Source organism: Micrasema longulum, unplaced genomic scaffold (assembly GCF_059751315.1).
Source record: "Micrasema longulum isolate JH-2025_06_02 unplaced genomic scaffold, ASM5975131v1 h1tg001048l, whole genome shotgun sequence".
Taxonomy (NCBI): domain Eukaryota; kingdom Metazoa; phylum Arthropoda; class Insecta; order Trichoptera; family Brachycentridae; genus Micrasema; species Micrasema longulum.
Genome location: NW_028278236.1, coordinates 803,360 through 817,374, shown reverse-complemented (window position 1 = coordinate 817,374; position 14,015 = coordinate 803,360). Strand labels below are relative to the sequence as shown.

At 30.4% G+C, this 14,015-nt stretch overlaps 1 protein-coding gene across 4 annotated transcripts in view; it reads left to right on the top strand.

The window, feature by feature from the left end:
- Positions 1-14,015, top strand: part of LOC148277349 (carboxyl-terminal PDZ ligand of neuronal nitric oxide synthase protein) — a 623,052-nt gene that overhangs the window by 537,978 nt on the left and 71,059 nt on the right. For 2 of the 4 annotated variants that reach the window (XM_088233000.1, XM_088232998.1), the window contains exons 1-2: positions 2,704-3,946; positions 8,875-9,049. In XM_088233000.1, the coding sequence (XP_088089126.1) occupies positions 3,152-3,946; positions 8,875-9,049 (970 nt within the window). In that variant the 5' untranslated portion in view covers positions 2,704-3,151. Of the gene's footprint in view, positions 1-2,703; positions 3,947-8,874; positions 9,050-14,015 lie in introns of those variants that run through there. The other 2 variants (XM_088233001.1, XM_088232999.1) reach the window with 1 other exon arrangement.

The window sequence follows — 14,015 nt, the reverse complement described above, 5'->3', positions numbered from 1 at the left end:
AAAAAGGAAACAACACATTACTTTATTTATTCCAACAAAGAAAACGATGACGAAAATGTAAAAATTTCATATAAAACTTAATTTACTTACTTATTTTATTTGATTATTTAAATCTTGAATTACAAAAAATTAGTACCTTGTTGCCAAAGGCAATATCTTCCAGCCTACCTAAAATAGACGCAGAATAATGAGTTTTGAAGCAGAGAGAAGGAGGAACCAAAGAAAGAAAAGGAATAAAAATATATATCTTCAAAACAATAAGATAAATATATTGTAAGATTCTAAGGATATAAAGTAATGTTTCAAGCGGTCCTTGAAGGTGGAAATGAAATGTTATGTCAAGGGATGAAAGTTGTGAAGAATATTATGAAGAAGTGACAGAGATAGAAAGTTTAGGCGCCGATAAAAACAAATCCACTTGATTTCGGAGCAAAATAGTGATACATGGTCATACTTTTTAAGAATGAAAATAAAGCGGATTCTTTGATTCTGCAAATTCTCCAGACTCAATGAGTGTAATGACCGAGTAGCATGTAGTTTTATCCAGGAGCGAATGCTCCTTATAATCGATTACATGCAGTTTACCATATTTTTTTGACATCGTAAGTAATGTTTTATAATACCGTAGTATTATTAGGAAAAAACATATCACCAAAAATATATATTAATTTTCTTGGGTAATCATATTCCTTTATTCCATACAGCGACCAGTTGCGCCTCTATTGGCCAAAATTATTTCTACTAGATTACACGAGATTACTCTACTCACTTTAAAATCACTAATTCAAATACGTCTTTAACCTAAAACTTTAGAATCTCGTTCGAAAAATTACACTTGCGATTACAGTAAAATCTTGCAGCTTTCATTATTGTAATTTAGTCTTTCAATACTTTTCCATAAGGGCTAGTATTCTTTAAAATACATCAATTTGACTTACGACAGTCTAAGGGAGGTGACAATATACGCACTCGTTATGTGTGAGAAAGAGATAACGAATATACTTTGTATGTCTTAACACGGAAGTTACAAGTTACAATAATAAGTAAGTAATTTATCATACTTGTGTTTCGGTGGTTTGAAAGTAAATATGCTTTGGAATAAATATATATTTTGATATTTTAATCGAAACGAATTGATATTTTAATCAAAACGAATTGATATTTTAATCCATAATATAGTATTAATCCTTAAGTGGGTTTTAAAACCAAAGATTCGCTTATTGTTTTTTTAATTGTAATTCGTTTTTGTGCTTACGATGACAGTAGAATATTGTAGGTTATTCTTCAGTATTGTACATATCAAACAAAATTATTTTTTTCGTTTTACTAATTTAAATAATTCAGTCATTGTTTCGTTGATATTCTAAAAAATGCATATCATATTTTATACCTTTCTTTTGGGCATATCGCGTTTTAAATATAATGTAAATAACATTAAACCCCCGAAAAAAACAAAACTAAGCCACTTTGTATTTACTATTGTCTTTATTAATATTTGCACACCTAGATTAACAAACAAATTAATAAATTGCAAGCAATATAACGCTTTTACAAATGCTTAAGTTGTAAAATCCCTTTTTCTGTCTAGATGTAGACTAGGGGGGGTTAGGAGGACGTAACAAAATGTTTTGCGTATAATGTTCATATAAATTGAATTTATAGATGTATGGATGTGTTAGGTAGCTCTGATGCGCATGCTTTGAAAGTTCATAGGAATATTGCAATACGGGTTAACTAATACAGCTAACATAGTCGTATACGTATAGCAGTAGTCACTACTACGGTTAAGGGGGTTATTGGTATTGGTGCTTTAGTAGGAGGACCCAGTCTGTCAGAGAAAACTAGTTTTCAGTGTACTTCAGGTTCAGGTGTAGCATGGGGTGTGTCTAACTTTTGCCCTATTAAACTATATTCTCAGTTCGTTAGGGAAAGAGCTACAAGTGGTTTTCATCTCTGCGCTTTTGCGAGATTCCATGGAAAAATTTTATTTCATTGTACTCTTTCTGATTACTTGCATGCAAATGTTGATCATCAACATAATAACGTATATTGTTTTCTTGAGGGTTTTGAGGATAATGAGACAAGATTTCTTATTCTTCAATCGGCAAAACAATATCATTGCCTCGATTGCCACGGTTATTGCTGTTGGCCTCTCCATTTATCTTATGGGAGTCTTGTCAAACAGGTTCATCATTGAAATACCCTAAATATGAGGGGCTTGTTTCCCATGTATTTTAAATATTCTTAATTGTTTTTTTTTCTACGCGCCATCACTTTTATTTTTTTATTTATTTACCTAGAGTTTGTGAAATGATTACAACGTAGATTAAAAGGTAAGTGTTTTTTTTTTAAACGTTTACTATTTTTTAACATTGATTTTATTTTAAATTTAACAGTACATTTTATACCAATCGATATTAATTAATTGTTTAAAATTGATAGTGCAATTTATAATATATTACTATTCTTGCGTGTAACTGAGTTTAAGCGATAAAAGTTGAGATTAATTAATACTAAAGCTTGTCGTGGTCAATTAGCGATTACGAGTTTTCTAAAAGTTTTGAATAAAGGGCGGCAGCTTGTTGGTCTACCGCTCGTTCCGCCTCCGTCGGCGTCGCGTCGGCCGCATCTCCCGACGCGACGCCGTAATCTCTCCCGAGTAGAGGGGAGCATGAATTCTCCCAAATACTGTTGACTTATTTCAGTCTACAACAAATGTGTTCCGTAACAGCAGCGCGATCCTAGCGCGGTACTGAGCTAGCGTCGTGTCGTGTAGAGTGCGTGTTTCCCGGGAAAGTGTATTCGTCTCTGTAATGTGATAAGCTATTAGCTAGATTTTCTGGAAATTCGTTTATTCTGCACTTAATATGCATACTATTTTACTCGTGATTTTCGTTAAAATCTGTTTTTTCGTTATTGTTTAGATTTATTTTCATATGTCTCAGTCATACTTTGTTATCCGATGCACCGAAAATACTTAAAATGTGACTATTTAATTGACTCTTCGAATAAATTTTCACCATAAAAATGTGATATTAATTGAAAAGAATAATACTTTCTCTTAAATTACTGAAAATATCCAACTTGCACGCGCTGTGTGTATAAATTTTATTTGTACCATGTCTACTATGTAAAATGTTAATACTTCGCAATGTCCAAGTCCACTCGAGCGGAGAGCAGCTGCGGTAGGAAAGCTGACAACAATCTGCTGCAGCTGCCCAATGACGTCATCGGTATTGCCAAAAATCGTTTGTCCTCAATCAGCTCCAAGTTCAGGGCACCAACTGAAGGACCTCAAAAGCCTCCGGACAATCCTAAATCTAGAAGTCGCTCATCTACACTAAGCTATTTCCGAAAACCCAAATCCAAATCTAAGAACGATGGTTGTGAACAAAGTATTATGAATGGCGAGGTAAAAGAAGTTCCGTCTAATGGAGCAAAACCTAAGATTAAAAGACAAACTTCTATCGATATTGTTCCTTCTAGACCAGTTTCTATGTTGGTTCCTCACAGGCAGAATTCTGTAGATCAGTTAGAAAGTGCTAGCAGTTTTCCAGGAACATCACAAAGATTTGGTTTCTTTAATCACCACCATGAATCTTCGAGCAGAGTCAATCTTGAAGATGGAAGGAAGCCTGCAATTGAGAGCATCTGTCTTTTCCCACGACTCGTATTCCCGGTACACAGTAGTGCTTTGCCTAGTTCTTCGTTGAGTGCGAACTCATCCCAAAACTTAAGTGATTCTGCCGACCGCCCGAGAAAAAAATTATCTTTTAGAGAACCAGAGATAGTAGAAATGAAAAAGTCTCCAGCAAATTCGTTGCGAAAAGCTAAGATAGAGATGTTCGCGGCGTTAAGTGATGTTTCTGAAGACAAAAGCGATGGCGTATCTTCGATACAATCTTTACCTATTCCTGGGGATGAATTCAAGGAAAGTGACTTGGAGGTTGGTACATCATCTATTAGAATAATAAATGCCTATCACGCCAAAACCAGGAAGTGTAAATTTACCAAATGATAAGTGTAAATACCAATTTATCATTCATCATCCAACAATAATTTTAATTAGGGTCGTATCCGAAATTCTTATTTACTGAATAGTTTTTTTGATAAATACATTTATTTGATAAAATCGTCTAATTTACAAACATTCAAAACGCTAAGTACGCAAATAGTCTCCATATAATATGTATTTATAAAGTCAGCGGAGTATTTATAAAATCGATGTTTTCAAAATGCGCACATAATAAATAATAAGTAAATCTTACTTATTACTTTCTATTTAATCAATAATACTGAATACTTTTTACGTTTTTATATTTTTCACAAGTATTTCCTTTTTTTAAATTAAATATTACAAATCGATAAATATCGACAATCAGCAACGTTTAAAATAATATCAACATTTTATTTATATACTTCATAGATTTCATTAAAATAATACAAGGGTTCTTATAATGACTTTTGTGTCGATAATTAAAGTCTTTCAATACCGATGTTTTTATTTGTAAAGTTTCCATTAGGCTAACATGCAGGTGTAAAAACTAAAGTACACAACAATGAAAAATACATTATCTTCCCAAACATAGAATCTGATTACTGGTTTATTGCTTTCCAACTAAGGTTATGCAATTTTTTCATTAAATTCATAGATTTTATCAAATATAGAAATAATAACAAATTACAACCCAGATGGAGAACATTTTAGAGAAGGAAATATGAATGTCTGTGATTTCGATAAAATTATAAATAAAGTTATCAGTGAAACTTCTTGGTTTAGTTTAATATTTGTATTATTTTGACCGCTTTTACCTAAGTAAGCATCTTCAAGACTGGTAAATTGTTTACAACGTTTAAAGTTTTTATTCTATTTCTAACATAGTTTGAAGATATAGAGATAAAATTAGTATTTTAACAGGGGACAGAAACATAAATATTTACAACTAGTTTGCTAAACAGTTCATTTTTGGGAGATATTGGACCGACTTGGGATTTAACATTTTTTATTTAAAAGGTGGAAAAAAACACATGGCGAAATACAACAGAGTGGAAAATACACATTTTAACAGGTTAAGTAAGCAAAATACTTTGATTTTATGACAGGGAAGTTTACATACATATAGATAAATGACGAAATATTTCAAGATAGATAGTGCAATTTGTTTATGGAAGCAAGTAATTTATTTTGATAATGAATTTTATATTAATTATATTATTTTAGTATTAAATTATTAAATAAAATGGAGCGTAATGGAATGAATGGTTTAAGTAAAGGAGAGTTCAATAATTCCAATAGTTAGTTAATTATTACTGCATTAAGTTTAATTGTATTTATTTTTAATGATTCTAATTTAACTAATCAAAATCACTCGCAAACGAGTAAAGGCGTATAAAAAAATTTCCAATTTTTTCCCTTTGTTTTCAAAATGGAGTAATTTGTAATTGTTTTCGCTGCCAAAAGTTTTAATTTTATCAAAATCATTAACTATGGAGTTTTATCAGGAAATATCATCAAAAAACATAAATATTATTGAAAGTCTATACATTTACAGGGCTTGTGACTTGTCGTTGACCGGTTTATGAGGTCATTTGATGAAACTTTACTAAAATCAGATGGAAGAATTAAAGAAATATGGAAGTTTGGATGTGACCACTTAATCGAGCCAATGATAGGTCACATCACTATAAATGTGTTGAAACACCCGTATTTCCTTCTCTAACATGTTCTTCATCTCTCTTGTAATTCATTAATCTGTATAGAGCCTTTTGTCTACAAACATTTGGACACACTCAAAATATTGTGACGAATGAAAAAATTATAATCAAAATCAAAAGTCAAGTAGTTAAATGCCCAAAACCATACCAAAAAAATAAGTCCCTATTAAAATTACGAATTGTCTTTCTTTATTCATTTTATTCTTCTCACATTCACAAAATTTTTAAATTGGGAAAATCATTTAAAAATTTAGCATTTATGTATGGTTGCAAGTTTTTATAAAATATTTCTTTAGCTATTCGATGGTGGCTTGCATCGATTTATCATTGACTTTATTTTGTCAAAAAGTTAACATTCATTAGAAATAATAGCAGTTATTTATACTGTTACAATAAGGTATATTTTTTGCGTTTTTCCTTGTGCCATCAGCCATTCGGTTACATTTTCATTCAAACTAATAAGGTTGTTGCAACGTTTTATAAATAGACGGAGGTAATAGCTGTCTTTAAACCTTTATTTTCCCAAAGAAGAAGAAGAAAATTTTTGTTGAAGTTGAAGTTAAACGTGAGAAATTCGTTTTAAATAACCATTCTTCTTTTTATCTTTCCTCTCCCCGGTGGAGGTTGGAAATCATCGCAGCAATTCTCACTTTGTTGGCAGCTGCCCTGAACAAGGACTGAGTGCTGCAATGGAACCAGTCACGCAAGTTCTTTAACCAAGAGTTACGCCTTCTACCTGCACTTAGTCTTCCTTCCCTGTAGAATGAATTGAAAAACGTTTTTTTTTTGCCTGTCATCACATGCCCAAAGTACTCAAGTACTCTTTTCTTTATGGTCTTCGGTAACACTATATTTTTTCATCTGTTGGAGAACGTCATCGTTTTGGACTCTGTCTACCCGGGAGATTTTCAATATCCTCCTGTAGCACCACATTTTAAAGGCCATAAATATTAAACACCATTCATCATCTTACTAAAAAAATGAACGCAAAAAGATGTGGCGAATACAGAACAAAAGCCTTATATTATGAGCCACATTCTAAAAAATTTCCTGAAAATCATACGTGGAAAAATATATGAAAAATGTTTGGAATATTTTAGCAAAACACAATTCAGCTTTAGGAATTATATGGTACTAGAAAAGCTCTCAATTGTATTCAATTGCTTGTTGAAAAATACCGCCAGATGAATACGCGTGTTTCATAGACTTTGCTAAAGCATTTGATGAAGCACGGCACCAAGAACTAATACTTTTTTTTTAAAGAAACAACCAGGATTCTAGAGATATAAAAATGATTCGTAACCTTTATTGACATAAAAAAACTGCAGTAAACGTGGATGATGAATTGGATATATATCAGATATAGACATATATCGTGGAGCTCGGCAGGGATGCATTCTGTCTCCTCTCCTTTTAATATGTACTCAAAAGTCACTTCTAGAGATACGCTCAGTGAATTAACTGATGGCATTAGCATAAATGGACAAATTATAAATAATATCCGATACACGGGTGATACTGTCTATCTGGCAGATATTATGGAAAGCCTGTAGCTATTATTGAACAAACTTTACACATCTAATTTCAATGAAGGGCTAGAAATGAATATTTCCAAGACCAAAAAATGTATGGTTATTTGGAAAAAGCTACAAATAACGGCTTTAAAAATAACCATTTGTAAAAAAATTACTATTTATTTAAATGAAGAAGTACCATCATTATACTTTTTTAAAAATTAAAATAGATTTGTTCATTTTTCGAAACTTCTTTTTAAAGAATATAGGTAATATTAATATTTAGCAATAGATTACTTTCTAAGGTAATAAATGCGGAGAAAACATTTTACGCGGATTATCTTTTTACTATTTTCAGTAAAAACATGTAGCTACGTCTAATTCTTAAGAGTCTTATCCATTTGTAGATTTACACAACCCCCCTCTGTTTTCCATTTGTCTTTTGCAGTTTTCTTATTTTTAAATGTGTATCAACGAAACAATCATATTTTTTATTTATTTAGTATTCATAATTTTAAAATATGATTAAAAATAAATAAGTATTAAGTGTTTTTAAGATTTAAACAATGACAGTTTCCGTATAAAATCTTGTGCCAAATTTGGTACGAGTGGTAGTCATTTTCCATATCTGGTTTACTTGCTCCATTGCCTCAGTTTCCGTAGACCAATGCCAAAATATGTACTGCTCACAAGAAATGTAAAATGTACTGCTCACAAGAAATTATCTTACAGGTGTTTCTTTTGTAATATAAACGATTAGATTATACCAACCTGAAACTGTTTTTTCACAGATCGCTCTTACTTCTTTTTCTTATTTATTTCTAATTTTTATAGACATTTCGCTTTGCCCGATTTTTACTCTTATTTTGCTAATATATGAATAAAACAATGTTTTATCGAACCTATGGTATAATTTATTTATTTTTGTTGGTTTTATTATAATCATCATTTTCACAGGCTTAAAATATGCATATTTTTTATTTATAAAAAACAAATGGTTATCGAATGGCAAACGCTCGTAATTATGGGTATTTTTTTTATTACTCACGAGCAATGTACATATTATAATATGCTGAAGATTAAATATGTTAGAATTATTAAAATTACAAAATTATCATCTATCAGATATCTTTCGAATTTAGAAGAAAAAATATTATTTAGACACCTTTACTCCAATATCAAAGTTTCTTACAGTTTTTCTTATGTAAATTGAATCCCAATCATGACAATGGAATTAGTCTATTCCAGATTCATAATATATATTTATAGACTTCCTCTTTACTATTTTGAGACACTGAGTTGAAGGTTGTAAAATACTAAGTTTCTTGTGTATCCTTTTTTTGGTGTATCTTTATCATAATCATGTTTCATTCCATATTTTGGATGAACAGACAGATAATTTATAGCCCTCGGGTTTCACGTCTCAAGTGACCTTTTACACCAGGCAATGGCAATTCTTATAAATTCCTAGTAAAAAATCTCAAAACGAACATGTTTAATTTAATTGATCATTTTTTATTTAGAATAATTTACAAAAATTGCACCATTTTTCAAAAAAAAAAAAAAAATCTTGTGTACTTTGTCTGAAATATAACTTTATTTTTATTTTTTGTCTTACCTATTTATTGTTGGTGTTTTGTTCCAGAGTCAGGCAATGCGAATCGTCCGCACAGTTGGGCAGGCTTTCGAAGTTTGTCATAAGTTATCTCCAGACCCCCCGGCCGAGGCTGCTTCTAGCTCCGCTGGCTGCGACACTAGCGAGCAGGCTGCAGCGTCCATATCTGACAAGGTCAGCGAGATCAGTGATAGGCCCAGAAGAGGTTAGTGCCACTTTTGATCTCAATTAAATACTCGATTGAAAAAATACGAATTCACCATCTTCGAGTTAGCAACACTCCCGTTTAAATCAAATCGCGTACATCGTCTTTAAATATTAAATTTAAGATTTTTAATGCAATCTTAATTTTTTAATTATGTTTTATCCAACTCCATGGACATGTTGTTCTGCTGAGCTGAGATGTACACAATCTACAGCTAATCATGGTTGGATATAAGTTTTCAGTTACACATGTAAAAGTTTGAATTATTAATATTTTTATTTGATTTTAACAATATTCTGATGAAGTCCAAATCTTTGTACACAAACATTTAATTTAAAGACAAAAAAAACAGTAAGCTATGAAAATATCTAGACCTTCCTCCCTTTTCAGTGATTTTTTTTCGTCTATGGTTTACAATTTGTATTTCTAGATAAATATTATCATTTCAATCTCAAATATCAAAATGGGAATAAATATTTCAATTTCATAATACTACAAAATTGAACTTAAGATTTTATTGATTAGGCTCTTCAAAGATATAACAGACTTATTTCTGAATGCGATTCAAGTACAAATAAATTGAGTTTCTTTAATGATCAAATTAGCAATGCGAACGATGGATCAAAAATATTTTATATTTCTTTACACGAGAGTGCATGTTATCCACGGCTCTACTCCATCGAGTTTTTTAAAGCAAGCTTTTGCATAGATATTTTCCGTTGAAGTTTTCTTTCCTATTTTAACAAATATTTTTAGATAAATAAAACACGGTTCTATTTAGATTGATGCCGTGGAAGGCGTAGCCGTGGTGGCTAATTTAAAATGTGTTTTTTGTCGAACTTTTTCTTTGTTTGCATCGCTGATTTGATCAATTGGAGAGTTTATTTTATTTCAACTGCAACACACAAGTTTGATTCTTTGAATAGAAAGACATTCAAATACATTTTTTATTACAGAATTAAACAGACTAATCTTAGATTATTTTTAGGTGCAGATTATTTCAAAACGACGAATGAAATTTCAAGCTGTTATTTGAACTATAATTTATTTAAATTTTAATCTTTTTCTTGTTCTGTTTTTTGTCGTTTTCCAGAGTTTTAATTTCCAAAACCTGTATTAGGCTAAGTTCAATGTGTATTTATATACATATGCGTTTTATTGCTGCTCATTTACTGATTCTGAATGTATTAATACATTGCTGTTGAATTCTGAATGTTCGATTTTATAGCATGTCGTTTAAATTAGTCTAAATTTAGCGGAAAGCGTCGTTATGTGACTTATACGCGTATGAATACGGAAATAAACATTTTGGCCATTGAAAAATAACAGTTTTGATTAATTTTAAAACTGTAACGTATATTTTCAAAAGGTTAATTAAAAACAATTTTTTGCTATGGATGAGGTAACCACGCAATATTAATAATGCGGTTGTAATATTCTAAATTTTTAAACTAAGCGTTAATTGCGACATGCGAATTTTATATACGTGAGATTTTTTAATGATGAATCTTGCATATTTCTATCATTAAATAAGTGTGCGAATTGTGTGTTTTTGCGACATTATTTTGTAATTAGTTTTTATCCCTTAATTTGACAGTGTCTTTAAAAATGTATGGGATTTAAAGAATTTTCATCCTATATCGCAAGTAGCATAATTATTTTTACCTTACTATATCCTAATAGACATACAATGCGTTAATATATGTCTGAATTAATAAAATAAAAAATCTTAATTTGAGAGTACAAATGTTTTATTTATATTTTTATTTTGAGGGCAAATCACTACTTTTAATACAGTAGTAAACACGAAAAAACCTGAATTGTGCAGTTAAAACCCTAGATAAAAGCCGTCACAGTTGATAATAATTACAAATACCAATGTACAAAGTGAAAAAAGTGAATACCTGTAGGTATATAAAAATGTATATTGTAATGCGTTTGTGTGTTAGAGGGTGTTTAAGTGCATCTATGCGTTGCTGAAAAGGTACATGAAAATCGAAATATATGCCTTTTTCTTAAACATGCAAACTACACAACGCTAGTACCATCGCTGTGCCTTATTGATCACACACCGCAGGACACCAGGGGTCTTATGCTGGAAAGACGTGACATTTTGTCACCCACTCGATTTGGTCTAGTGGTCATTTAGATCCATTTGTCAAATTCCTTCTCTTAAAAATCCTTCGGCCATGAGAAAATTTAGTGGTAAGGAAATTAGGTATTAAAAAATATATCTTTCACGCCTGAAAAATAAGAACATTTAAATGTACGGCGAAGTTTCTTGAAAATCTATTGAAAAATATATTAAAAACGGTTTTAAAAAAAAATAACTACTTTGAAACATCATAGGTTTATGTGACCACGTGTTTACAATAACCAATCAATTATAGCGTTGTTGTGTTGTGGCAACCGGCAAGAGATATTCGGTCTCCAGGGTAGCTATGTTTTTCGACGTTTAGTATGTTTTAGCGTTTAACAGATGTACATAATTATTTTTTATTATTTTAATTAGTTCGACTTTTGAATACCAGAAACACTCACCGACTTGAACTCGTGTGTAATTTCAAAGTTCATTGAGGCTTTTCAAAATTACAAAACTTTAAAAAAATCAAAGCGATGATAATACGATTCATGATTATTTTTTATTATGATTCTATTCTGCGATCTGTTGTTTCTATTCGATTTCGCTACTGTTGATATTTTGTATAGGTAGACTTTTGTATCTAAAAAAAATATTACTGAGACACTGCAACATTTCAAATTATTATCTGGCTTTGATATAACACACATTCAAATGTTATACGAAATAGCCAACACCCATTTAATATATTTTGAAGGCGTATTATTTTATTTGTTATCTGCATGATGTATTGTACATTTAAATAAATAAGTTTAAACGTATTTTTATAGAAATGATTGCTAAAATAATTATCTTAAAATCGTGTCGGTAAATCAAAGCAAGAGAAGATAAGTACACATTTCGGGAGATTTGTTGCACATTTCTCGAAACACCAATTTTATAATATCACGGTCGTTTGTTTTAACTTATAAAAAATTTAAACACTCGACATTTCTTTTACACAAAGAAACTTTGACAGTTGAAAGCACAATGTCGCATTCGATTATCAATGTCGAGTGTCCCGGAGCGCTCGACATTGTCAACTAGTTTTTAATTGACTTTAGTTGCTCGGGTAGTTCAAGAATGCTGTCACTCGTCAATTAACGTTGACTAATGAGTCCAGCATAAGGCTTCAGAACCTTCCTTTATTCTGTGGATCTCGAAATAAAATATTCATCCTATTGTCACTGAAAAACATTCCATTAAAATCTTATTTATTTATATAACACCGCCTAGACTCACGCATGTCACAATATTGCGTATCCGAAGACTAAAATTGTAAAAGTACTTTTTACTCTGTGGTTATGATTTCTTGACGAAAATGAACATCAACTCTTCTGATATAAAAAAGAGTACATTTAGTAACGTATAAATTATATGATTAATAAGAGAATGCTTTTAAATCCGAAGTAGCTGTTAAAAATGAATGTATTTAAATATATTTGTCTGCCAATAATTGGGAGTATTAACTTTTCAACGATATCATAAATAGACTTTCTCTAATGGCGACTTGCCATTCGCTGGTCGAATTTAAAATTGCGCTGTCTAGATGTCTAAAATATCGTTAACCTTCTGCTCCGGTTGATCTTAAGTAATATTTGCTAATAATAAACAACAAATACGCATCATAGTGGTTTGCTTTACTATCAACAGCTTATTTCAGATATTCCGAGCTTTTTTCAAAAAACAATAAACATTTAATTCATTGAAAATATTAATATTTGATAACAATCTTAGTCTTATTTAGTATTTATAACACAATATTTACATTTATACTTATTGAAACCCCTTTTGTATACCTACATTATTGTCTTAAGTGATAATATTTACCGTGTTGTTTTATAAGTATTGTGTATAATATTCTTCGTGGAATGACAAAATGTAGTAGGTCAACATTCTTTATATATTTAAAGTGTTTTTGAATATTTGAATATAGTAGGGGCAAGGTTTTAATTTCAAATTTTATGCTTTACCTAGAAAAAAATAACTCTATCAAAGCTTTAAAAAACAACAAAATAAAAGAAAATTGCGGGAGAAAAGAATAAAAAGCTTTAAATCTCAGAACTTGTTTTAATGATTTGATGCATTTTGTCAGTAAAGCCTCGATATGCAACTTATATATTCCTATTCTGGACTGTTTCTAAAAACTTTATTGCATTTCACAAAAGAGGCTCTTCTTAAGGCTCGTTTAGTTCGAAGTCTTTAAATATTAACCATAAATTGGTAGTTATATTAAATTCAGTCATTAATATCTAAACTTCAAAAAAGGTTTTAACTGGTATTGGACTAAAATCCCTAAAAATACGATAATTTACTGATTAAGAAAAAAAGCAGCTTAGACAAAACAACCGTATTTGCATGTTATTATTTATTATTAATAGATTTTTTTTCAATATATTACTCTTGTATTACATAAGGAAGTCTTTTTCTTAATATCAGACAATTAAAAAAAGACAAGTACTTTTGTAGAAAAAAACGGCGAGTAGTCAATCATTTTTGTGACATCGTTGTAAACAAAAAATTTTTTTTTATGTTAGTTCACGTAAATAATCATGATATAATTAAAATGATCAAAATACAATAAGAATTGTATTAATCAATAAATATCATAGATATGTGTAATAATTGCAATTACACAACTCTTTTGCAAATAAAAGTCTTCGGGATAATTCAGAATATTTAATACATGGGGTTTTACAGCCTTTAGTATTATCTTCCTGAAATAACAATATACATTCTAATGAATTTTAAAACGATAAACTTTTTAAAAAGTAGAAATAGTATCTACATCTTGGAGTAGCCGATAGTAATATTTATAATTTCTTGCATCCGAATAATTTTCTAAGG